Source organism: Poecilia formosa, unplaced genomic scaffold (genome assembly GCF_000485575.1).
Source record: "Poecilia formosa unplaced genomic scaffold, Poecilia_formosa-5.1.2 Scaffold582, whole genome shotgun sequence".
In the NCBI taxonomy this organism is placed as follows: domain Eukaryota; kingdom Metazoa; phylum Chordata; class Actinopteri; order Cyprinodontiformes; family Poeciliidae; genus Poecilia; species Poecilia formosa.
The window spans coordinates 153,845-181,042 of record NW_006800521.1 but is presented as its reverse complement, the minus strand read 5'-3'; the positions used below and the strand labels follow the sequence as shown (position 1 = coordinate 181,042).

Here is a 27,198-nt window from a genome sequence, read left to right as displayed (position 1 = left end):
TCAGCTGGACATAAGAAAAGACATTTTTACTCACTCTGTTTAACCTCCTGTTTCCTGTTGCTTGGAGTTAAAATTACCGCTCAGATTGAATTTTTCCCTCAGAGTAAGTCTATTTATATCACACAACTGATAAAGTAGAAACAGCATATTTTATGCTGGCAGACATATGAGAGAGAAGAAATAGAGTAGTGGTCTGCTCTGACCTATTTAACAGTATCTACTATTTCCTCACATCCACCTTAGTGGGAGACATTTCAAATTATATTAAATCATCATTTACTTTCAGTTTGATCATAATGGTAAATTCTCCAGATAATGATGTTCACTGAAAGCTCAAGTCTCAGAGAAAAATGTGAATTTTTCAGTTTGCAGGAAAGGAATAGATAGGAGATGCACATTAAATGACACTAAAACAAAGAGACGAAAACTAGGGCGAAGTCAAAGCTGTGGGGTGGGGGCATCAGAGGACTGCAAGCAGCAAGCAGAGCGTAGTAAGGCGGTTCAGAGTGATCGCAAAAACATCTCTAAAATGTTTTCTCCTCCTCGCAGAAGAGAGAGCAGAACGCTCCTGGTGTCTAACCAAACGTTTAAGTCAGATTTCTGCTTCTGCACACTCAAAGCCACATTAGAAGATTTGTGCTTTTTTATGCATATTTTAATACAGATAAACATTTAGAAGCAGCGAGTTTACTTCGTTTCAATCCATCTGCGCACAGAGAGTTATAAAACTTCCCTTATTCACCTGTCTGCTGTGGTCTGCAGAAACGGGTCACTGCGATATTTAAAACTGGTTCAAAACCTACATTATTTCACTGCAAAAACACAAAAACTTACCAAATATCTTAGTTCACTTGAAATACGACAAAACTAACTTAGAAGCAACTTTTCAGCAGGATAAATGAGCTTGTTTTAAGTAAATAAATCCTTAATGTTGGTTAAAGTTCTAGTTTCCCAGGCAGATTATTTAGATTATAACCTGGAGAAAATGTTTTGTTATAAGTACAATAATATACCAGTTTTAAGCAATTATTTACTTAAAACAAGCTCCTATAGCTTGCTGAATGAATACTTTTAAGTTATCTTTGTCTTACTTCAAGTGTACTAAGATATTTGTACCAGAAACCAGACAAAAATGTTTGTGTTTTTGCAGTTTTTGCATCTTCCCCATAGCAAACCGAACAATGGATCTGCTGTTCAGATTGGCGTCTGAATTTTCTGGTCAGTTACTCGACTAAAATGTAGCGTCTTTAGAGGAATTAATTTCTCCTCCACAAAGGTCACTCTGACTCTCTCTCTTCCCTCTAATGGAGACGTAGATTTTTTTCTGTGATTTCTCTTTAACTTTCAGAGGAAAGATGTCGTTCAAACATCCGGATGTCTATCAGTGCGTTTAGTTTTAGCAGCTGCAGCCCCCCTCGCCTCTCCTGAAGTCATCAGGGTTTCAGGCGATGTTGTCATGATGCTGTTAGTGCAGGGATTCCCGAGCTGAAGAGCAGCCAGGGGGCATTGCAACGCTGACCTGCTTACTGGGGGAAAAAAAAAAAAACACTAATCATGACCTCGGAGAAAAAGAGGATGCTGATGCTCCAGTGGATAATACAGCAAAAAACCCAGAAAGCCAAAGAGAATCAGCATCTACATCCTCTTTCACTCTCTGACGTATCGATTTAAAAGGATGCTCCACATTGCCCCCCCTTAAGCCCTCTGAACTATGAGGGTAATCAACCAGAACTAAACAGCGACTTTGCTGGCATCACTGCACGTCACATTAGGCACCCATCAGTAAAAATAACAACCAGCCTGGCCGTATGTGGGGGACCGTGTCACGCTACGATAACACGCCAAAATCCATAGGGTGGGACCAGCGGGGCGGAAAGAGGAAAACCCTCCATGGGATTTACAGTAAAATCCACACAATTAACATCTCAATATCTGCTGTAGTTTTTAAATTGTTTACTTTGAGAAGATGGAAGTGAAAGTTTTAAAGCTGTATTAAATATGAAGGGCAAATAAAAGTAGGATGAATCCTAATACCTTAAATTATCTCCTGGTGCTTCCTTAAGTGAACGTGTCTAATGGGTCGTTAATCTGGAAATTGGTTCAAGCTCCCAACAGGATGAACTGTAATGACTTAGGAGACCTCTCAGCTTCCTGAGTCGCTCATTTACGAACGCGTTGCTGCTTCAACCAGCTAGTCTGGTTATTTAAAGACAATAAAGGAAGAACCGTGATCGATCCTTTAATTCCTTACATTTACCATTTCCTACTAGCTCAGTAATGATGTGTCTGGTTGCATGTCAGGGTTTATCAATGGCTTTTAAAGTTGGTCATTCAAATGTTTGCAGTTTTTTCACACCATTCTACCCAGTATGAAGATTTTCCTCAACATTTAGGCACCAGCAGGAAGGAACCAGAGCTGTTTAATGGTTCCTGCACAGGAAAGTATTTACACCCCTTCAGCCTTTTCAGTTTTGCCAAGTAACAACCAAAAAACTTCAGAATGTGTTTGTGATAAACCAGAGGGCCTGCAGAGAAAATTATAAACAAATTAATGCTTCTAAATATATTTACATAACATCAAATGCAGGTTTTAGCTGTTTTTGTTAGTTTGTTTTATATGACAAACTTCCACAAAAAGCCCTAACGATACAGGTATTCTTTTAGATTTGTTCTTACCATTAGATTGGAAACTAAGCGTTTTTTTATCCACATCATTTTCCACAAATAACATCCCATAGCTGAAAATTAACCCATCCTCCTTTTGCAAAGGTTTTCTGCTTATTTTTATATTAAATCCTAAAAACCAAACAAAACAGTGGATCTTTAACAATTATAACACATTTCCTGCAGTAGATATTCATCTAAAGTTAAAAGTTTTGTTTTTTCAAAAGGTAACGTAACATTTGTTCTGCTGGACTGATGACATAAGAGTCTCTTTGGATTACAAAGGTTACAGATCATTGTAATGGATCAATCTGAAGTATTTTATATTTGTGAGGTGGGAGAAATATGATTCATGGTTTTTAAATGTGTTTGCAAACATAAATCTAAAAGAGGAGGCGTGTATTTGACCCTTCAGAGTCAATGCTAGCTACAAGTCTCTGTGTGTTTTGGACATTTTAAGAGTGAATTTTTTTTAACCTTTTTTTCTTTCTTAACTTGTTTAAACTCAGTCAGATTAAACTCAGTCATTCTCAAGTCTATTAGATTTAGGCCCTGGGTCAATGCAGCACATGAAAATGGTTTGATCTGCACCATAGATCTGTCTGCATGTTTGGTGTTGCTTCCTGCAGGAAAGTAAAATATATGTCTGAAGGATTTATGGGTTTATAAAAGGAACCCATGTGAAGATATAACACTGCATGTTATATCTTCACTGATTGTCATGACTGAAAATAAGGAGATTAAGCTGCATCTAAAACACTCCACACCAAACTAATGCAAGGAGTCCAACAAGTGGTCCAAAGATCTTTTACAGCCTGGAAATTCATTGATCAAAGTGTCTTATAAATGAAAAGTTCTGACTTATTGGTAGCAAAACCATTTAAAAACCAGTTCAGAAGCACTAAAGCTGTACATATCCACCACACTGACCTAACTGGTGCTCAGATAATTGTTTTTCTGTAAAGCTTTTTAGTCTCGATTTAATTGAGACCATTGGATTATTGGATGAAAAAAAAAAAAAATCTGATCCTAAAAATGTAATATATTGTTTATGTTGTACCTGCAGAGCAAACTAATATTTCTACCAGGCTCCTTTTACTTCATGATAGATTTAAACTCACATTTCCTCTGGAATACTAACAATATTGTATATTTTCCCTCATTCACTGAGATTATTCAAAACATCAAAATTTCATCCTAGCATGCTAAATTTACAGAATAACTATAAACATCAACATGAAACAGCTTTTTATTTTATGTCTCTGTTAACAGCTGATAAGTTGAGCCACTGCTGAACCCAAAACAAAGGACTGCATTCATGGTGAAATCTAAGCCTCGCCTGTAAAGTTAAAGGCCTAAAATTAGTTTTCACTCCTGAAGAAACTAATTTTCTTCAGGAGTTGTCCATTATGACAACTCTGGCTCTGGAGTTGTCATAATGGAGGCTTTTTTCAGTGAGAAACCGGATCGGCGCTGGCTCAGGTGACAGACCCGACACCTTTCTCACAGCAGCCACTTCGTAGCTCCTCCGATGAGCCTCTGAAACACGGCCTGGTTTCAGAACCGGTCCGAGCGGTTCTTCATCAAAAAGGGACTGTCATTGGATCCTTAAAGATGGACCGAGTCTGTAAAGCTCACTGAGGGGGTTCTGTTTCCACCGGCGGCCTTTGTGAGCGACAGCCGCTGCAACATCTGCGCTAAAATGTCAGGACGCATTTCTGTGTGATATCTGAAAGCCGACACTTGTTTTGGCCTGTTGTGACAGATACGAAACACAGTGAACAGCTTTTAAAACGGACCTTATTTCATCACACAGATGGGGAGGCGTGTCTGTCCTGGCATGCAGCTTAACTCTGACCCGCAGCATCTGGCTTAATTAGGTGAAATCACAACTTACAAAACCTACATTCTGCTGAACAAATCCTAAGATTTATTCAACTCAAGCCCCCCTTCTGAAATATGATTGCAGCCAATTATACCAAATCAAGTTATACAAAGTATTTGAGTTTGTTTTGAGAAATTTAAACTTCTATTTTGCACATTTTTGTACTTCCATTTGTGTCTCTACCGCAGCTACAAAACCCAAGAGCTTAAAAAAACACCCAGTCAGTTTGTGAAAAAGTGTTTTAGTGTCTAGAAAATGAGCCCTTTCAAAAACGGTTGTTAAGTCACCGTTACCTAGCAACCCAAGTGGAGCTCCAGCACGTTTGGTCAGCTGGTTTTACTGCTGTATGCGCCGTACAATGGCTGCTGGAAAGGACAAGTGCTTTGTTTCCTGACTTACCATCCAAAAACCACTTGCTACATTCTTGTTGGTTATGCAGGAGGCCCTACTAATGCTTTTTAAAGATGTATGGTTGTATAATTTCTAGGGGCTATAACGATTCCTTGAAAATGTATCTGGCTCAAAGCTTCGTAAAATTATGTTTCATCATTTAGCGCACCATGTTTGAGCCCGATCATTGTCTGTGATGGGCAGCGTGCTCACTTCCACCTCTGAGTTGCTGCTCTGTGCTAGCAGCATAAAGGCAGAGTCTCTGGGTTTCTGTCGTTTTTTGGGGAACCATTAAGCGTTTTTAAAGTTACGGACGCGACGGTTGTAGTACAACAGTTTTTCCTCTCCTGGCAAAGCGGTTGCCACCATTTGAAGGCGTACGGTGGGAAGGGCGCTGCCAGCTGCTGTAGTTATACAGAGAGAAAGAATCGTAAAAATAATGACTAGAGTACTCGATTACTAAAATATTCTTTTACAACAGCCCTAATAGTTTGAGTTGGGGGCGACAAGAAGAACTCAAACATCTCATTCTCATTCTAAACTGGACAGACTAAAATCTCATTATCTGAGAATGAGTTTGTGCAGGAAATGTAGTGAACATGTTTTGTTTAGACCTCTCCTAACCTGTTCAGGAAAGCATAACAGGTCACCTTTATCATACATTCATAATTTTACATTTTTACACCCATTTGAAACATTTTCCACGGTTCCCTTGCGCCGAGTATCAGACGACAGTCGAGCTGATTGTCAAACCTGTCATGGTTTGAGTGATCAAATAAATTTGACTCCATCTACAGTCATGCCTAGAAATAACACTCCCAGGAGCATGCCCCGATTTCTTGGCTACTGGGTTACACAGACTGACCAGAAACAGAAATCACAAGGAAGAACGACCGCAGTAATGATGATGCTGATGAGACAGCTTCTGTCAGTCACCGCCAGGGAGAGGAAGACTGTGCTGAAATAGGCCAACCTCTGACTCACAGCTCAAAGTGACGACTGACACAGTGACTGTAATAAGACCCGACTTTATGGGACTAACATCCTCCCGTTATGCAACACCTCTCCAAAAACAAAGCTTTTTTGTCTCATCTTTTAGTTAACATAGCTGCTCACATCCAACACTCAGCCGACTCTAATGGTTCAGTATCAGGGCTTTACTCTGACTCTGAAGTGGCCCTTATGAGGAGGACTGCTTTCCAGTGATGCTATTACTGTCACTTATCTACATTAAGGTTATGTAAATCTGAGCACCCAACGGTGGAGGTGAGCGCTAACCCATGTGTGATGTGGGTGGAGTGTGAATCACTGACAGGCGGCGGAGCTGGAGGAGCTTACGTGAGGGAGAGGGTGAAGTGGAAGCGCTGGCGGAGGCCCTTGAAGGTGAGGAAGGAGCTTGGAGGGAAGTTGCGAGTGGTCATCTCGCAGTAGGGCTTCTCGTAGCCGCCGGACGGACACTCGCACTTGAAGCCGCCGACCAGCAGGTTCACGCAGGTGCCTCCGTTCTTGCAGACTCCAGCAGCGCAGCGACCCGAACGGGACGACAGCTCGCAGCGCTCTCCTGGAGATCGGTGAAGAGGAGGAATGAGGATTAATACAATTCATGACCAGGAGGTTAAAACGATCAGTTTCTCTGATTTTACTTCTTATAGGTAAATGTTTGAGTAAAGTGAACATTGTTATTTTGTTCTATGACTACATGTCTCCAAAATTCCAAGCTTATTAATCCTAATCCTAATGTCTGTGATGTAAAAATAGTTTCAAATTCAAACAGGCCTGCAGGGAAAATTCATAAAGAAATAATTGATTAGGAGCATCAATTGACATCTGATTTCGACGTGTTCAGACTGTGAACCGTGGTTTATTTCTCCTCAGCGGCGTCTGCAGGGTTGACCTCTCTCTCTGCTCTGACGCCCCCCGCCTCCTTCTGGGAATAAGGCTGCAGTTTGAGCTCAATTCTCATTCAGCGAAACAACATGACGGCTCAAGAGCACCGAGCTGGAAGTGGTTTTGAAGACAAAATGATTGCACTTTTCTGCAGACTGTGGCAGCTCAGGATGATTTTCTGAACGTTTTTCACACTTTGCAGACGGCTTGACGACTTCATCAGAGCATTACAAGAAATCAGACAAGAAAAGAGAGTTTGTGCGCTGCCTGCACATCAGACACAGCATCCATGTTTTCTAAAAGAGTGATAAAATGAATCTAACTTTGTAGAGTAGGAGCATAAATTGCACCTTAATGTTGATCAGGTGACGAGTCCGTACAATACCAAACAGCCTTTCTTCTAAGGCTATTTTTGTTAGATTTCTGTAGTTCTACTGAAGCTATTAATAGATCATCAATTTTAATAAACAAATGAAGCACAGCAACATTTTAACACAGCAATGTTCCTTTATAATGCAAAGCAACATTTGCATTATAAAAAGATCGATCAACAAAAAATGAATTGTTAGATAAACGGAGTATTAGATGAACTAAAATGTTACCAATTATGTATAAAGCAAAATCTAAAACAATTGAAGTAAATCACAATAAATTGTTGCAATTGTTACAGACTGGCATTGAGCAATTGTTTCGAGATGAAAGGAAACAAACAGAAGAAAAATGAAAATTGCAAGCAGATGATTATAGTTGATGGAAAATGTTTTTCGATCATTTTTACCTTTTTCCTTTACAAACTTTTACAGGTTTGGCTGATTTACAGCCAGCTGTTTGTAGGTTTCACACCTATTTGACAACCTATAATTAAAATGTTATTTTTCTAATATGCTCCTAGTTTGTTGCATGAAACTGTGACTCCAATAAATATTATTTACCATCAGGAGATTGCTATGAAGTTTATTAGATTGATCAGTGAAACTAATCTCTCTCATTTAGTAACGATTAATTGAGTCAATCAGTAAAAATAAAAAGTTCAGAAAATAACAAGCAACTGAGTTGGATAATACATGAGGTTTTCTAACTTTTATATTTATTTATAAAAGTTAGAAAACTATCAAGGAAATTAAACTAATGAGTTAAGTGTAAATGGATGAAATGTAAGTAAACTGGGCAGAAAAGGTGGCGCTTGGTTTCATAATGGTGGAATGAACTGATTGAAAATGGACAAATTGATCCATTTTCTTTCCCAAAAACCAGAACCATAATGATGTGAAGCAGCAGTTTTGAATCTTGATCTAAGCTTATTAGCCATGTTGTCATCTGTGAGCTGTGAGGAAAATAAAACTCTTCCAAATCGGCGTCACTGACATTCTGGTCAGCTGCAGTTTTTCTGAATAACATCCATCTTATCGCGCTCATCCGGCCCGTTGGGACTGCAGCATTTGCTGAGGCGAGACTGTTTGTCGTCCCCTGAGTGAGCAGGAATTTGTGTCAAAGCCACTCAGTCAGCAGGGCGAAGGTTTCTGCAGCGCTCCTGTAACACTGACACACACCCAGAGCCCACATCTTCAGCTCTGATTATCAGGCTCTTTATTTACTCCCGACTATTAATCACTCCATTCAGTCTGTTCTTTGTTTCGAGAAAAATCCATTCAGTCTAAATAAACTCAAGAGTTCTTGGTTGGGATGTTATTCTTGGAGGGACAGTAATTTAGTGTTTTGGGCTAATATTCAGCCATGTTTTTCTGCTAAGCCATGCATTAAGAAACGTATTATAATAAGTAGCTTAGCTTGTGTTTGTTCTGCGATGCTTTTGGGATGTTTTTGGGGATGTTTGCCTTCTGGGTCAACTTTTTATTTAGAGGTTTCAATACTTCACATTAAATCCTTCCTATTGATCTGAATTCGTTTTACTCTCATCAGAAAAGTGGAAAGCAAATGATGTGCCAGAAAAGTTGGTTAAAATTCATGTATACATTCTGGGTTGGTATTTTTGTAATGATGATATCAGTGGTGATCAATTCACATTTTCCAAACACTGCTCTGCATTTTGTACCTACAGGTAAGCTTTAGTGTCCTAACCACTGTCGTTTATAATAGGTGCACATATTTGTAAGGAAGTTTAGCTCATAACTTTTTACTGGTATTAGTTTTTAGAAAATGATCATATTTCTGGTTAAATAAAGATTAAATAATCTAATAAACTGATGGGTTATTTAACACAAAGTGTGAATGAACAAAACTTTACTCTTTATGGGGATGTCTGTGTTGTGCACATTGAATGATGGTTGATAGAAAGCTTTCTCTCTGCTTGTATTAATTGCGCTCCATCTGTTTTTTATCTCTGTAGCAAACAGCTGCAGTCAGGCGTCTCTAAAACGAAGCTTTTCCTCACAGAGCTGCGTTGTTGTTCATTTAAAAACCAGTGGAAAGCAATAAAGCTTTCAGAGTTTTTTCCAGGTAATCAAGGAGGACAAACACTGCAGCGCAACATCAAGTCAGAACCACTCTGAGATATGACTTCCTGTGGAGAAAACATATTGCCAGAGCCGGTTTATTGCTCTTCGTTTATTGCTATCGGGTAAACGCCTCCGTGTGGTCAGACGTTTACTGAAAGGAAACCCCCACCAGGTGTAGCAGCCAGGTGAGCAGGACATCGGAGCGTGGGACACAAACAATTCAATCAATAACCCAAACATGTCTCTCCTGATGTTTTCACGCCTCTTTTTACGTCCAACACAGTAAACAAACTATGTGTTTGTTGCTGGTTTGCATCATTAAGCAGCAACTCGCAAACAACCAAATAATCTAACTTAATTTTAGACAAAAGACAATAGTAATAAATGAAACGTGTTTGACTAACTGCAGGTGTTAGTAACATCTCTGACCACATTTGAACTTAATTTACGTCAGTTCTACTCAAACAGTCCTGCACAGAAAGGTAATAATTATTTGAATTGAAAGATGTTAGAAAAATCCAAAAAATGATCAGTTTAATTCAAAGAAATGTACAAAACCGAGCTAAAATTAGTTGAGATAACCCACAAAACACGGCTATATAATATAAATAAATATATGATCCCCTTCACCCTCATATTTAAATATTTGCTTACTGTATTCTGTGATATTCCAGGATATTTTATTGTCGTACCACCTTTGCTTGTTTATGGTACAAAATTCAGACAGATTAAGAAATTTAATACACAAATAAAAAATAAAGTAATTTATGTGGTATATAGATGTGTATATTAACAAAGTGTGTGCTTTATGTAAATAATTGATCATTGATATTAATCTGGTAAATAGGTTTGTGGCATGTTGTATTTTCTGTAACACATAATAAACATGCAAAACAAAATTGAATCTAGTTACTATCGAACCCAACAAACAGGGTGGAAAATGACAGGCCTGGTGAATAAATAACATCCACATTGTGGAAGATAAAAATTAACTATATTATTAAGCTGCATGTCAATACCTACTTTAATCTGCATCCATCAATATTAGGTATAGATTTTTACAAGGTTGTAATTTGCATAAAAGAACCGGATTATTGCACAGAAACCCTGCATTGAAAGTTTCTTTGAAGGTCTTGCAGCTGAATTTTATTTTTTCAGCGTCTTGCAGTGAAAAGAGTGAGCAGTCATAGATGACAAACCCAGTGAGTAAAAGTCGGTTTCACCAAATATTTTGTACCAGAAGGAGCTGAAACAAGCAACCACTCAGGATTATGAGGTGAATAATGAGATCAGATCAGTAAAGCAGCAGATTTATGCACAAGTAATTTAGTCTTTTCATAAAGCTACAGGTCATCTGGACGCTGACCCACTCAAACATGCCGATTATTAAATCAGAGAATTGTGATTGTAGTCTGATAATTTTACACAAAAGGCCCAAATTAAAACACAGATTAAGTTCTGGGATGTTTCCATTTCTTGAACAAAACAACCATAAGATTAGGAAAAGATTTATTTAATAAGCAGTTCAAGAATTTATTAATCAGCAGAGGGTCATTAAAGTAAGGAGGAATATTGATCGTCTTTGACCTGGCTTGTAATATTCAATCAATTTCTTATATTTCATTTTCTATTGTTAGCAATCATTACTAATAAAAACAAATCTCTATCTTTAATTAACCTCACATATTATATACCTCAGACAAATTTAGGTTTAGTTTAACTTATTTATATGAAGGCAGCTGTACAGAGAAATGACATTTTAAACAACACAGAGGGCTATGAGGACTGTATGGCAAACCATTTATATATAAATTAAAAAGAAGTGGGCCAAGAATTGAGCCTTGTGGTACACCTGTGTTAATTTGAAACAATGAAAGCTTGCCACTTGTAACACATTGCTCATGTTTTCAGCATATGATTCAAACAACCACAGATAAAATCACGTTTATGACTTCTGAATAAGAATTTTATGGTTAAATGTGTATATGCCTTTTTAAAATCCATAATTACTGCTCCAGTTTCTGTACCCTAATCAAGTGATTGTTTAATCTGCTCAATAAAGAAGCAACTAAGACAAGCTGCACAACAATGAGGACAAAAACCAAATTGTAAATGTTATTGTAACTGTTTAATTTTGGCTTCTTATTACATTTTTTGTAGCTTAGATGTATTTTCACACTAAGCAAGAACCTTCCCTGTTTTGTTGGATTCTGTTTTTAATTAAGAGAAGACTAATACTCTAATCCCTGATGTTTATGTGTCTGACAGATTTATGCAGCACATAACAGTAATAATAGCAAGCTGTATCAAAGCTTTAAAATTAATCTGCTGGGTTCCTGAGAGCAACTAATCATGTGCCAAATTAAACCCCGATGATGTGTGTATCAATATGTTAATGTGATTGCAGGCAATCAGACTGGTGATAATTAACTGATACTAGATCTAAAAGATTGCTCTGTAGATTGTTACAGGAACGCATCAGGCATATTTATTTAAACATAAAAGTGGCACCCTCACCCTGGGCGTCAGATTAATGTAAACTTTGATAATGTGGTTCAGGCTGGTTCATTCTTTCTTTGATTTGCAGTAAATTCAGTAAAACATTGACATGTTTCTGCTTATTGTGTGCTGTTTTCAGTCACTATTATTTAGTGGACCACCCTGTGACTGACTACCGTATTTTTCGGACTATAAGCCGCTACTTTTTTCCTAAGCTTTGAAACTTGCGGCTTACACCCCGGTGCGGCTTTTCTGTTGATTTTTCTTCAACCACCAGGGGGCGCTTTAGCAGGAAGTGAATCATTGGAAGTCAAAATTGGAAATCAAAGAAGAAAGTGCTAACATGCTAGCAGCAGGCACAACGGAGAAATTTCTTCAAACTCATATGATGGAGCTTTTAAGTTGAGGGTTGTCGATCTGGCAGAAATAGAGCCGCTGCACGTAAACTCGGTTCGGCTTTAGAGACGGAGATCCAGCAGATTTATTAGGACGCAGCCCTCTGCTGCCCTGTGCTGGGTCCGTATGGAAAACCGAGAGCGGCGGAGATACCAGTGGCTTATAGCACGGTGCGGCTTTGTACGTTTCCAGTTTTTTGTTATTTTTTTATTTGTAGGTGCGGCTTATAGTATGGTGCGCTCTATATTCAGAAAATACGGTATAAACTGAACAGGCAAAGTCAAGCATGTGCAAAGATTAAAATAACATCCACAGTTGAAACCAGATATTTATACTCTTAACAGAAATATGGTCCCAAAATAAGCGATGAAAACCGTTATAATAATGTTAGTCACACAGAGGATAACAGGGAAACCAGAATAAACAAAAACCTGTTGCGGAATCAGAAGTTTACAGGAATCATAAACTGGAATTGGCTCATGTTGTCACCAGATTATTTTAGTATCTTCGTTACTCTGACCATAAATTAAATATACATCAATTCTCTAAACCACTGGTGTGAAACCTAAGGCCCACGGGTCAAATCCGACCCGCCTTAGCTCACTTAAACTGAACTTTAAGATAACAGTTGTTTACTTAAATATTATTTTATCAGTCAAATCAAATCAGTTTTCATTTGTATAGGACCAAGTTAACAAATATTGCCACGTTTTAAGAAATACAAATTAGACGCAGAGAAATTTTAATGGTTTATGGTTTACCAAGTATTATTGGTCTAATTTCTATAACAAATATCTTAGTACACTTGAAATAAACAAAATTAACTTACAAGTAACTTTTTGGCAGGACCAGGGGGTTTGTTTTAGTTCTTTACCTTTCTGGTTGAATTATTTTGCCGGGGGACTTCTTCTTTTTTGTTTATTTTTAGGGATTTTTTGCTTTAAACCAACCGGTTTGTTTTTGTTGAAAGTTTCTTGTTAGTTTGGTTTTTTTTTTTTTCAAGTACACAAAGATATTTTCAATAGAAACTAGACAAAAACACTTGATAATCTTTTGTGTTTCTGCAGTGTGCTTTCTGTTCACGAATCAGTGCTGTGAAATAGACGTTTTCTCCAGGTTGATTTTTCTCCAGGGACAAACTACATGCAAATTCTCCTCTTTTTAAAAACGGTGCATGCAATTGGAAATGCGTGCATTCGTTCTCAGCAGCAAATTGTGGAGGCTTTTAGTGTTTGGCAGGTGATCATAGACACCGAGATGTTCTGAATGTGGAAGTTTGCCTTATTTTCTTTGAGCCAAAGCTGGAGTACGCCTGCATATTTAAATCCTGATCACAGAAAGGGTAAAGAAAAAGCACTTTCAGAGGGACTGAGGTGAGCGTTTAGCAGGTGAATACTTGCATGCATTAAAGTGTGGGGATGTTTTAAAAAGATGCTGCTCTCCTGCTGAGCCTTTTCTGCAGGAAAATGTGCTCAAGCTAAACAACATGTTGTTCTCCAGCATCTACAAAGTGACTCAGCCAAAGGAAACCATTCACTTCGTCCCTTTGCCTTTTCCTCCCTGCTACCATCTGGCGACGCCCACGTCGCCTGCTCACGCACTGGAAGACACACAAATACGCATCAACAGACGTATTTGTGTGTCTGGGTACGCAGACGTACCCAGATCGTCTGCGTACGTTTGCTACACACACCATGGCATCTCTCCGGCACTTACCCACCCACCCAGATTCGTGGAGGGCGTAGCTGAGCACTCGAACACATACCGAGCCCCATCAAAGTTCGGAGCCTGGCAAACTCAACACTCATGGAAAGAGAAGCAGTGGGAGCTTTGGATCAGAGGAAAACACCTCAAACAGAACCTGCCTGAATGACCCAGTTTGATCAGGAAACATCAGCTGGAGGTTTATTTTCAGATGCAGGACCTTCTGCACCTGCATCTCACAGCGCTCGCATTCAAACCTCACCAGCTGATGGGAATTAATTCTGGAAAGTGTGGGTAAAAATACGCCCACTGCTCTCCCCGCGCCTCCCCCTCTCCGCGCTGATTCACGTTAAAAGCTCCTGCCATCCAGCTCCAACACCCACTGCTGTGTGAGAACCAATAAGTGCCACTCAGCCTGGACTCAGAGCGACCGGGCCCACACACTTAGCACCCGACACTATTTCAGGCTTCATAAGCAGCTTTGCAAATGAGTGGAAAGGAAAAGAAAACTTTTCTGTATTTGATGAGGTGGAATTTAATGGAATATGTAAGAATAGGAAACATTTTTAGCTGGAGGCAAACGTGACTGGCATCCATTTTAAATACCAGCCAGATCATTGGTGCTGAGCTCCTGCAGCCAGGGCCGACCCAAGACTTTTTGGGGCCCTAAGCAGGTCTTCATTTGAGGGCCCCCCCATAGCAACATGTCAACACCAGATGCTTCATTTTTCCAAAGACGAAGCACCTAGGGCTAATCTTATTGTATGATTTATAGGTAAATATTTGAGTAAAATGAACGTTATTTTATTCTATGAACTACTGACAGCATGTCTCCGAAATTGCAAGAACAATATAGTATTTACTTACTGAAAATGAAAAATGGTCAAAATAATGAAAAAGATGCAGCGCTTTCAGACCTCTAATAATGCAAAGAGAAGAAGTTCACATTCATTTAGAAACAACAAAACTAATGTTTTATCTCAAGAAGAGTTCAGAAAGCAATATTTGGTGGAAAAACCAATGAGGTTTTCAAAAGCCAGGAGAGTGCAGTGGGCTCTTACTTTTTTCCAGAGCAGTATATGTAGTGAAAGACACGTGATCAATATCAATCGATAATCCATTTGATAGAATATTCAATCATTTCATTGAACTGTGATCCAGAACCGCACAACATTCTGGGGGATGTAGACAAAGGAAAGGCATCAACCGCTCAACCTCTCAGGGCGAGCAAAGCAAGGTTGGTGGCATCAACTCACGCACTCACTTTTTCAACAACTTGGTGAGTAACTTGTGGTTACCTAGCAACAACTTGGTAAGTAACTTGTGGTTACCTAGCAACAACTTGGTGAGTAACTTGTGGTTACCTAGCAACAACTTGGTGAGTAACTTGTGGTTACCTAGCAACAACTTGGTAAGTAACTTGTGGTTACCTAGCAGCCACCAGAAGTTTCAGGTTTTGCCGCCTAATTGCTTAAAACAAAAAAAAATGGACAAAACAGCAAAGGTCATGTAACCAGTTTGACAGTATTTCAGAAATTTAAAACAAAAAAACTAAACAATAACTAAAAATATTGCCTGATATGAAACACTTATATCATGGTAAGATTTTCAGCCATACTGTCCAGCCCTTATACTTACTATCCTTAGTGTTTGTAATTAACTTATGTCACACCCGTGTTGTTATGACTATTGAGTTTAATCTCACAAGAGTAGCAAAAAATATATAAAAATAAAAAAACTTAGCATTTTAGGTACTGAAGTGTGCCACATTATTCTAACTACCTAATAGTAATATTAGCCAATAAGAATTAATTTTATAGTAAACAAGTAAACTCTACACTAGTGAGTTCTGCTGATAGGGCTTCGATATGGTGCATTCACCGGTCAGAAACGATCAGAATTTTAAGTTTCAGAGTCATTAATCTGGGCCAGCTGATAGTAAAATCTGCTGATTTTTCTGTGCATGTTTGACATCTTTGTATTATACAAGTCGTGAATCCTCAGGTAGAGTTTTTCCAAAAATCCTACCTAACTAATAATCCAACAAGAACCTTGGTTTGTTCAATGATGGCATGAAACCTTGAGTCTCATTAAAAGTCAGGATTTGACCTACTTAACCTCTCTATAAAAAGATGAGGGTAACAACCTTCATTTCCATATTGAATAAATTTACATTTTAAACTCAGTTTTTTTAGCATCTCCTTATTTCCTTTAGCCATAAACTACATCAGATGATCTTTCACCCTTTGAAGATGTAATAAAAATTTACAGTCCTGAGTAAATAACAAATTTTGTTGTTTTGCCGCCATCAGTGATAAATTAACTCATCATGATGCTGAAAGTGGAAGCCGCTGTCCCTTCAGTCTCAGCATATTCTGAGGCTTATGTTGTTTTTTTTCTCTCTTAAGTATTTTGACTACAAGGCATTTAACAGCCGGGACGCACCGTACATCCACAACCATAATTAAAAATTAATCATTTCCTTCCCTTGTTCTCTTCAGCAATACTTCTGTGAACCTGGCTAGATCTACTTCCTTTGGAGAAGTATTTTGAAGACCTGAAGATAAGCAAAAGGGAGAAAACCAGAGCTTTTCACTATCACTAATCATTTTGTTTTTAAAAAAACATTAGATAAAATAATACCAGAGATGATAACTTCACAGACAAAATGGTGGGAATGTAATCTAATCTGTCAAAGATCAGATCAGCTGTGTATTAAAACTGTCAGGCTAAGTAAAGGGTGTACTTTCTTTTTACAATCATATAATTCTCAGATAAGTAAATACTCCGGTATATTTTTCCTGCAGCTTTCTACAAGTGGAATGAGTCGACTCAAATCAATACCTCATCACTCAGATTGTGTCTGCAGAGCCTTTCATTAGCGGACAGTCTGAACCAATAAAGAGCCAACAAGGGCTGAGGAAGGGGTCAAAGGGTCAGATGTAAACAATGAAGTCCCAGTCAGACATTTGTGAAAGAGTCAAAAATTAACACTTGGAAGGTGGGATCCAAACAAGTTTAATGGAAAACAAATCCTAAAATAGCATACATTATTTTAATGTTGGACAGATTAATTAATTTGACTAGATAATCCATAATCTCAGGACTTCAAAGAAGCCTCTTCTACTGTCTCTAAAAACAAACACAAAGGTTTTTAACTCTGGTATAGCTTTATAGGGATGCACCATCTCTATTGGCTGGTGACTAGCCAGGTGTTTATTTCTCTAACCAATTAAGCATTAGATTTGATTTCTATGGAGGACATACAAAAACCTCAATGTTAAGTCTGATATTGACATTTTATTTAGAGTTAGATATTTTCTCTCTTTAGACAAATCAAAACTGATTTGTCAAGTTGGGGTCTGTCTAAGCCTGGGTGGGATTGATAAAACCCTTAATCTACAAAAAAAGGCCTTTAAACCCAAAGCCCAAACTGAAATTTGTAATTTGTTTCAGTATTAATAAAATACTTTGATTCTTTTTGTAGTTTTGATTCTGCTGTTCTCTGTGAACACAAAATCTCAGAGGAAAATAAGTAAGTTTAAATTGTATTTGGTAAAAAAAAAACAAAGGTAACAAATTTTTTTTAGAGATATAAGTTGTAATTTTGCAATTTGTGTAAAGAAGACGAGATTTGTAGTCACTGTTTCATCGTGGGCTGCTTTGAGTAAATTTCAGGATTTATGTTATGTATGACATTTTATCTGGCAGAGAAAAGGTTTTAGCCGCTGTTAGCTAGCTAAGCAAAGTTGGTAGCATCAACTAACTCACTCACTCTTTGGTTACTTAGCAACAAGCTGCTGGGTAACAAGAAGCTTCAAGTCCCACCCCCAACTTTGGTTGCCTAGCAACAACCTGTTGAGTAATTTGCACAACAGCAGTTTTAGGTTTTGCCACACTGCCTCATAACTGTTTAAAAACATAAGCAACGTTGTGGCAGTACTTCAGATATTTAAAACAAAAAAACTGATCAATAATTATCGATATCGACTGATATGAAACCCTTATAAGGTGATAAGTTCTTCAGCCATATCGCCGAGCCCTGATGTAGTATTTATCGTCAGTAACTAACTGAGCGCCACACAATCAGTGCCTGATGTGGACAAATGACAATCACTCTCTGCAGAGTAAGGAATCGAGGTCTTACCTGTGAAGTCCTCAAGGCACTCACAGGTGAAGCCCCCCTCCCTGCTGCGGCACACACCGTGTGCACCACACGGCTTCGAGTAGCAGAGGTCGATCTCAGTCTCGCAGTAGTCTCCTGTAAAGCCGGTGGGACAGCGGCAGCGCAGCCCGGCGACAGGATGGATGGGTCTGAAGAGGATGGTGTCGGATGCCACGAACGGCGCCAGGCTGTTGAATTTCAGCACCGACACGCACTTCATGTAGTTCTCACACGGCTCGCGCAGGCAGATGTTGTCGTCAAAGGGAAGCACCTCCTGAGAGGAGATCTGTGCCAGGAGGCTACGGTTCAGATAGAGCCTCTCCTGGAGCTCCTCCGAGCCGAAAAACTCCCCGGTTTCAGGCCCCCTGCTGGGCCTGTCGCTCCCGAGACGTCCGGGACGCTGGTGTCCGTCTCCAAACACGGGAACGGCCACGGACAAGCTGACGTTGAGGATGCGTGCGCTAACGTCCGTGTCGTCTTGGATGTTGAAGATGACGACGTCTTCGGGCGCAGCGGAAAGGACGCGCGCCACGCCGTCCAGGAACTGGGAGAGCAGCAGGGACAGGAAGTGCTCCTGGGAGGTGTTGGCCAGGCGTAAGGTGATGCTGTTGGACAACATCTCGTCGGTGATGATGGTGACCTGGAGGAGGCACTGAGCTGATACAGAGTGGATGCCGTCTGAGAAGAAACACAGGAAGTACATCGGATTAACGTGACTTGAAGCAGAGCATTAAAATAATCATATCTAGTTTTTTTTAAATGGACATTTTACGCTAAATTCACATTTTGCACGTTATTATATCTCTCAACTTCTTCTAAAAACAGTGCAAGTGCTTAAAAAAAAACTTATTGCCATTTCTCTGGCAATAAGTTAATGTTTTTGGTGCCTGGAAAATTAGCACTGTGATGTTACCTAGCAACAACCACAGCCAAGCCCAGTTCGTTACTTAGCAACCCAAGCAGAACTCGAGCACATTTGGTCAGCCGGTTTTACCAATGAAACTTTCCGACAAAAACAAAGATGGTTTAATATCATTTGTGTTTGTTTTGGTTGCTTCATATCTGACTTTTTGGAGACGAAAAGGAGTAATTTTGCACCCAACAGTCTTTAGTGATCGCACTGTTCACTAAAAGTAATTTTATCTAACATTTTCATAATTTACTGTGAGAAAATATGATTGATTCATATTCATAGTAACTATAACAGGGAAAAGGGTCACAAGCTATAAAATATATGGGGATAAATTACATTATCAATTCAATATGGACATTGGTGTGATTGTTATTTCTAACAATTCATAAAATAATTAAACTGTAAGAGAAACAAGCTGAAAGGTCGTGGCTATGTGGGTTGGTAGGAGTCGGTGAATTGACACTGTGCCATTCTGGTATTTTAAAGTAAAAGTAAAAAAGAGAGTGTGGATCCCAGCATTTTTATGTGAAAACATTTCTCTTCCTCAATAATTTAATAAAAATAGTTTAGCCTGACATAATATGAACTGAGTAAAACTCTGTTTATAGATGTATTTCCAAACATCACTATGCTGCTGTATCAGATGAAAAACCATCTTATAAATATTCAATCTAAGAAGTGTTGAATATTTTAAAACGGGGACGTACTGTAGCGTTCAGCTAATGTTACTCAGTGTGGATCCTGAACTACTTTCAAATGTGGCCCAGATCACAGAATATAAGCCAGGGCTGTGAGTAGGAGCCACCTTTACAATGTGGTGCATTAAAGTGATTTAAAACTGTTTAAAGCAGGAGGAGGGACTCTCACGTGTAAAACCTTTATAACTCACTCGCACATAAAATACTTCTGATGCTTCAAGCTGGAAACCAGGGTTTCCCCCAGAAAACTCATTAAGCCTAGTGGGAAGAGCGCTAGGGCAGTCCACCAGTTTCTGTCTTAGAAAATGTTTCAAGTTGAAAGGAAATTTGAAAACAGGACCAGATAATTATGTGTGAATGGAAGACATTATTGAAAATACTTAAACAAAAACTAAAATGCCTTAAAATAAAAAGCAAACACACACAGAAAAAATACAAATTAAATAAATCATATGAATTTGTGTGATTCAGTTAGATGCTCACATTTTAAAGCACATCAGGAAATCCACCTCTGAGACACTTCAAAAAGACAGAAAATTATGGTTTTGGGGTGGCCTAGTTAAAGTCCAACTTCAATCTAATTGGGATCTTGTAAATAGTTGGTTCACAGCTGAAAATCCACTAATGTACCTGAATCAAAACAATTATTCAAAAAACAGTCGGTCAAAATAAAAGACTCACTGCCAGTTGTCCCAGATTATATAAAATTAGGCTAGGCAATATATGACCCTTTACCAACTGATGTTCATTGGTCCAACACCAACACATGACAAATATATTCAGGCAGGACCGACAAGTGGATTTAAGATTTAGATTTAACATTTTATCTAAATTTAAGATCTAGATTCATAATTTAGGATTTAGATTTAATGTTTAAATTTAGATTTAATACTTAATACTTGGATTTAGATTTGCTCGTCTTTTGTGAAAAGTAAACATGATAATATATGACAGTTGATAATATATGACAGTTGTTTTAGACATTTTCATTAAATGTGATGAAGGTTTGCTAAAAGCAAGCTAAGTATAAAAAAAACTGTCTGCTAAATCTCTTACATTCAAATTCTACCCTTGGTGCCAAATACTTATTTATCTATGGTCAGTTAATAAGTCAAATGGCCTAACTTTAATAAACAAACATGTATGTTCTTTCATTTGTACTGGTTTAAACAAAATGCACATTTCATAGTGCATTTTATCTTACAAAGCTACTGCTTGTGAGGTTGTGAGGTCATGGGGGGTTCGGCTCCGCCGGGCCACACGATCAACTAGAAGAACAGTGGCACATTGACAAATATAACATTAATGCCGCTTTTCACATTTATTTGGCTGGAATGGATGTTTTTCATGTTCGTCTGCCAGAACAGATAAAAGATGAGTGCCAAGAGAAAACAAGTGTACACTTTCTTTCAGAAAAGTCCAAGTTTTTAATCAGCAGTTTCACGCCTGCATTCATAGCTCATCTCTGCTTTCTTTGTCTCCATGGAAACACACTGGTTCATTATTTATGCTTTACGTTGCTTTTCCCAGCTCAGCAGCTCTGCTGCTTCCGTACATCATGTTTTATCCCCTACATGTTCAGTTCTTCACATTAACTCACACGTAAAGCTTTTATTCACTATAATCAGCTGCAAACGGAGCCTTGCTGTGAGCATATAAGTTGTAAATGACTTTGTTTCAGCATGTTGTATCAAATCAGTCCATGCATGGTAAAAAAAAAACAAAAAAAGCAACGTGTTACAGTCTGCGTTTCTCCTGAGACCACATTCAAAATAAAACCTAACTTCTCCTCAATAAAAAGCTTCAGCTGAAGGTCTCTGACAGAGGCAGTGCTCACTGAGGAGTAAAATTATGATGAAGATTATAATAATGGCCTCAGTCAGAGAGAAAGCCCAGCTTGTTCCTAACGAGCAGGAAGCCTGCAGTTTGGGGTTGAATTGTTCTGGAAAGTTTGAGACAAACCCACGATCAACCTGGCTGCTTTGAACTTCTGCTCAGAGAGAAAAACAGACTCGACAAGAGCAGCTGCTGAACACGTTTAGCTAATGTTAATGTGTAACTAGCCCCCTCTGAAAGCTAAGCCCCGCCTCTGACAAATTTTGAAAACTTCCTCCAAAGCGGGCGGAGCCAAAAGACACAGTTTGAAGATGATTAAAGCAGGGCTGTAATCAGGAAGAAATAACCACTGTTGCTTACTTGTAAGCTTTGTTTCTATATTTATTGACTTTCCAGTTGTGTTTAGATGCTGTTAGAGACTTACGGTGACAAAATATGCATCAAAGGACATGTTTGTAACTCAGAAAAGTGCAAGAACATGCTGCTGGTAAATATCAGGGATTGAGTCCAGACCAATTCTTCTAAGCCCAAAACCAAAGCCGAGGCCAAACTTTGACAAACATTTCAGGACATTAATTTTTATACACCACAAAATGCAGAAATAACTGGAAAAATGGTTAATTACTCAACCAAAACTACCTGGTTGAGTAATTAACCAAGTAGCTAGTATTAAATAATAATCGTCATAACAAACTTCTATTTAAGGTTTTAATGCGGCCGTATATTGATGTACGGTCTCTAAACTGAATAAGTCAGCTTACATTGGACGATAGTTGTACATTAATTTAAAAAACAGTAAGAAATTAGGCATAAAAAAAATGTGTCATACTTTTTATATGATCATTCGAATAAAAGCAATTCAACATGTTAAAAAGCTTACTGTTCCTAAAAACACATATTCTGGACATATCAATAAATTATTAGGGATTTTAATAATATTATTAGTCAATGCAGGCAGGAGCAATTGGAGAGACAGCAAATTCAATTCGTGGTGGTGGCAGCTAGTAATCACACTTCCTGTGTGACAAAAAGCCAAAACGTTTTAAATAAATAGGAGAATACAACTTATTAGGCACAGTTTGACCAGAGGGGGCAGCACCGAGATGGTTTGAGTCAAAATAATGCAGAACTAAACACATTTACATAAAAATGTCAGAATTTGTATGGAAACTATCAACAAAAACAATGTTAATTTGGGGCTTAGTTACAGTTTAGGAAACCCCTACAGTTTTGATCACCCATGGAAAAGATGTGTTAAAAAAACTTGACAAATCCAACCTTTAATTTACATTTATTTAATAAAAAATAAAAACCCATATTAACGAACGAATAGATTTCTTAAGGAAATTCTGTGAGCCCCTTACAAATATAAAACCTAAAATGAACAAGCAGTAATCTGCTTCAAGTTGGCTCTAATCCATTTTCTCCAGTCTCTGGTCAGTAATAATAATTACTGTTATTAAAAATGGAGATAACTTTAACTGCTATCCAGCATGAGTAAGATACTGACTGCTGGATTAGGGTTGAAAAATCCTAATTTGAAATATGAATGCTGTCTGTTTCAGGTCAAAATGAGAGAAAAAGACTACTTTTCTCTCATTTTGTCAAGCTGAGCTGAAGTTACAGTAGCTTCAAAGCAAACACAAATCATGCTTAATCAAGTGAAATGTTTCCACTAAAAACAAGCCTTGACTGCTGCCTCTAATGCAATCAATGAGCTGCTTTGTGTGGGACGTCTGGAAACCCTCCAGAAAGCAAAACCTGCAAGCAGAAATTCACACAAGCGGCACGTCCCAAACTTAGCAGATCCCTGTTCTGGCACTGAGCTAGTTTAAACACAGAGCGCCAACAGAGGGGGAGGAAGAGGGGGAGGTCGTGGAGGAAGTGAGACAGAGAAGCATGTTTGACACGGACTTAATCCCTCAGCTTTCAGTCAGGCGATCCCAGCGCGCTAATAACACAGGGCCTTAGGAGAGGAAGTGGAAGAAGAGAAAAAAAAATCAAAGGATAGACTGAGGGTGGGGGGGATCTCCTCTAATTCACACTTTACTGTAAACAAACACAAAACTTACATCTGAGTACACGAGGTAACACACGCATACAAGAGAGGAGACAGTGAGAACAAACAGCCGCCATGTTTGTGCTCCCTTCACGTTTGATCGGAGGCAGATCCCACACTCGATTTTAAAACACCGAGTGGAAACCAAAACGACAGATTTCAGCCACGGTTTCCACTAAGGCTGAACCACAAATCACAACAACAACAACAACATACATTTGCAATCGACGTGTGCACTATGTCAACAGATTATACCAATACATTCATTAAATAGTTCTACTGAACTCCGATCTAAAACCGCACAGCATTCTGGGAGATCTAGGCAGAGAAAAGGCTTACAGCTAGCTAAGGAAGGTTGGTGGAATCAACTAACTCTCTCACTCTTTGGTTACCTAGCAACTCACTCACTCTTTGGTTACCTAGCAACAAACTGCAGAGAAACTTACGCAGAAGGAGCTTCATGTTTCACCATCGTTCCTCATAACTGATTAAAAATAATTAAACAAAGGCCCGGAGCAAAAACTACAGATAAAACAGGAAAGGTCACATCACCAATTTGGCAGGATTTCAGATATTTAAAATAAAAAGTAATCAATATTTATTGATATCAACTGATATGAAACACTTATTTCATTTTTTTTAAATTTTCACTTATTTTTTTTATAATAGTATGAATAGTTCATGTAAAAACTAAAATAAATCATAAGTGAAAAGGAGCAGAATGAAGTTTTTCCACATCAAAATAAAATTAGCTATTCAACTCAAAAGAATAGTACAAACATATTTCAAATAAACAAAAATACTCGCATAAAAAATACACAACAAATATATCAGCTTATTCAATGTCATAATAAATGTCAAATATCTATAAAGTGCTGAAAGAGATTTAGATTCTTCCTCTCCTCTTATCTCACTGTCAAGATTATTCCATAAACTGACATCAATGCATCTTATTATCCACAATATACAAGGACTTATTGTTTACCAATTCCTCCACCTTATTTAAAACAATAATGGTTTTGGATATTTTAACTTTTATAAAAATTTTGATACATTTTTGCTTCTACTTATTCCTTTTCAGACTGGTGAATAACAGGCAGAAGATCTATAAGTTTATTTGTTTTGCTGATTTTGCTTCGCTGTCTTTCCATCCGACTGTTCTGTTCTTGCAAAGGGTCTGAAACAAACCTAAACCTGATACTATGCAGCAACAGTCGCCACAAAAAAACCCTACTCTAAGTGAGCTGCGGCTCTCAAAGGTTAGGCCAAGTGTAAGGAGAAACATCGCCTTAATTACATCCTCTACCAATTCACATTCTTGGACGGGGGGCTCGGGCGGCGGTCCAGAGGTAGCTGCAGCGCTGGGAAACTGTGCGCGAGGAGAATCTCCTCTCAAAGAAACCAGACCATCCTTCAAAGGGGTCATTCTCCACGGAAGTACCCTGAGCCCACGGAGAGCCGAGGGTAAGCGGCGCCTCTTTGGGCCGGCGAAAAAGAGGAAAAATGGGATTCTTATTTGGTTACGAGACCCGGTGCCAGCTCTGGAGTGCGACGCTGCTTTCAGCCCTGGTTCGACCCCTCTGGGCCTCCTGGTGCCAGGCATGCTCTGAGCTAGGAAGAGGTTTAGGGCTGCAGGACTGAGGATGGCTCTGTGCGTGAGGGAGCGACCCATACGTCACTACGAGCGGTGCGGACAGTCAGGATGAGTAAACAACGCTTAATGACAAACAGCAGAAGCATGATTCAGATGAAAACATTTCCCTGAATTCAGTCAGGCATAAAAATAAAGGTCGGAACATTGTCTGTAATAATCTGAATTAAAGAAACAAGTCGGCTCATTGTGATGTAGAGAAAGCTCAGAGGACATTAATGATTATTTCAACTATCGATTACTCTATCGATTTCTCCCTCAGAACTTTACAACACTTCAAAAACATTAAAAGATGCAAATAAATAATTCAGCTCCTTTTTTTTAAATAAAAACATATGCATTTTGTTGCCTAATTTGCAGTAACATAGCATTTATTTAGTGTAAACTTGGTCATTTCTATCAAAGGCTGCATCTGCAGCTGAAAATACTCAACCCTTCTCGCCTGACTGAACATCAATACAGCGTAGGGCTAATCTGAGTGGTTTTTTGTTTTTTTGTTGGTTTTTTTGGATTACTGATTAATAATTGGATATCAAAAGTTGCTTAATAGATTTTTTTATTTATTCTGAACCAGGTGACAATAAGTCACTTTAGAAACTTTGGGCTTCAACATTCACAGATAGAATCGTTTTTGTACAGTTGTAATGAATTACTGCTCTTAGTGTGTTGTTCTTTCAGTAATTAGCTTTTTTTGAGTCAGTTTACTCCAGTTAACGATTATTTTAAGAACTGATTACTCACTATTAATCTGACTAATTCATAACTAAGGTTGGGAACTGAGAGACTGAGAGGTCACAAAGCTCCAATGATTTTTATTTCCAAAAACTTAAACAAAGCCGAGATGGTTTTAGCTAATTTAATCGTATGTTAATAAAAACGAGTGTTTACCATTAAAATCATAAAATAAAACCATGTCATGTTTATTTCTCCTGGAGCCGGCTCCCACTGAGCTAATAAACGGCTGAGAGAGAGGTCAGGACGAAGCCAGGGAGCCACTCTGTTTGACCGGCCTAATTACAACACAAAGTCCGCATCCAATCTCCCCGCAGAGTCCCAGAAAATGTCAACAAAGTCATGGTGGATAAAGATCAGAGGGACTCTGGGACCAAATCAGCTGAGGACAGAGACATCAGCTGGCAGCTTGGGCCCGGTCCACTGAGCTTGTGACACGGATTCAGACTCAGGAGAAAAACTTTCAGGTACCAGAGAAACTGGGACTAAATTAAGACTTGAGCTCCTGCAAGGAAAACTGTTTACACAACCTGAGAGCAAGTTCCTTCTTTCAGCCATTAAAAGACAAGAACTGAAGGTTCACTGATTAACTAAATCCAGGGAGTGGCTCTGGAAGTATGTCAGGATTGTTTGAGGCTCTTTGTTGGTGGTCCAGGACGCAGTACCTTACCAGAACTATCTATCCATCTTATACTTTAGTGTGTGACTTTAGAACCACAAACATCAATGTGTTTTATTGGACTTTATGTGGCAAAGCAACACCAAATAGTGAATAACTGTGAAGCAGAAGAAAAAGATGAAGGATAGTATTTTTGCCTAATTCTGACACATTTACAGAAATCTAAAATAATGTGATTTCTCTCTTCCAAATAAATTAAATTTCAAATTGTTTTCTAACCTTTTTACAAACAAAAATCAGAAAACATTTGCATTTGTAATCAGTCCCCTTTAGTGTGATACACCTATATAAAACCAACTGGCTTCAGAAATCACCTAATTGTGATTTACTTGTCATAAATTTGTCAATTCTGTGAAGGCCTCAGACTTTTCCTTTAGAAAACATCAGTTTTCTAAAGAAAACATTAGAAAACTAGCATCAAATGAGTTTGAGATTTTAATGTAATAAAACAGGAAAAAGTTTAAGACTAGAGGCTAAACTCAACCTCATATGAAAGCAGCCGTTAGAAAAAGCAGAGGATAAAACAAGTGATAACTAATCCCACTCAGGCAGCTATTCTTCACAGCGCCTCGGCCAGGTTTAAT

The 27,198-nt window shown here is 38.5% G+C and overlaps 1 protein-coding gene across 3 annotated transcripts in view; it reads right to left on the bottom strand.

The window, feature by feature from the left end:
- celsr2 (cadherin, EGF LAG seven-pass G-type receptor 2) overlaps nucleotides 1-27,198 on the bottom strand; it is a 77,919-nt gene that overhangs the window by 28,934 nt on the left and 21,787 nt on the right. For all 3 annotated transcript variants that reach the window (XM_016665428.1, XM_007541038.2, XM_016665429.1), the window contains exons 2-3: nucleotides 18,029-18,724; nucleotides 6,278-6,500 (exon numbers count right to left, since the gene is read on the bottom strand). In XM_016665428.1, coding sequence (XP_016520914.1) covers nucleotides 6,278-6,500; nucleotides 18,029-18,724 — 919 coding nt within the window. The remainder of the gene's footprint in view (nucleotides 1-6,277; nucleotides 6,501-18,028; nucleotides 18,725-27,198) is intronic.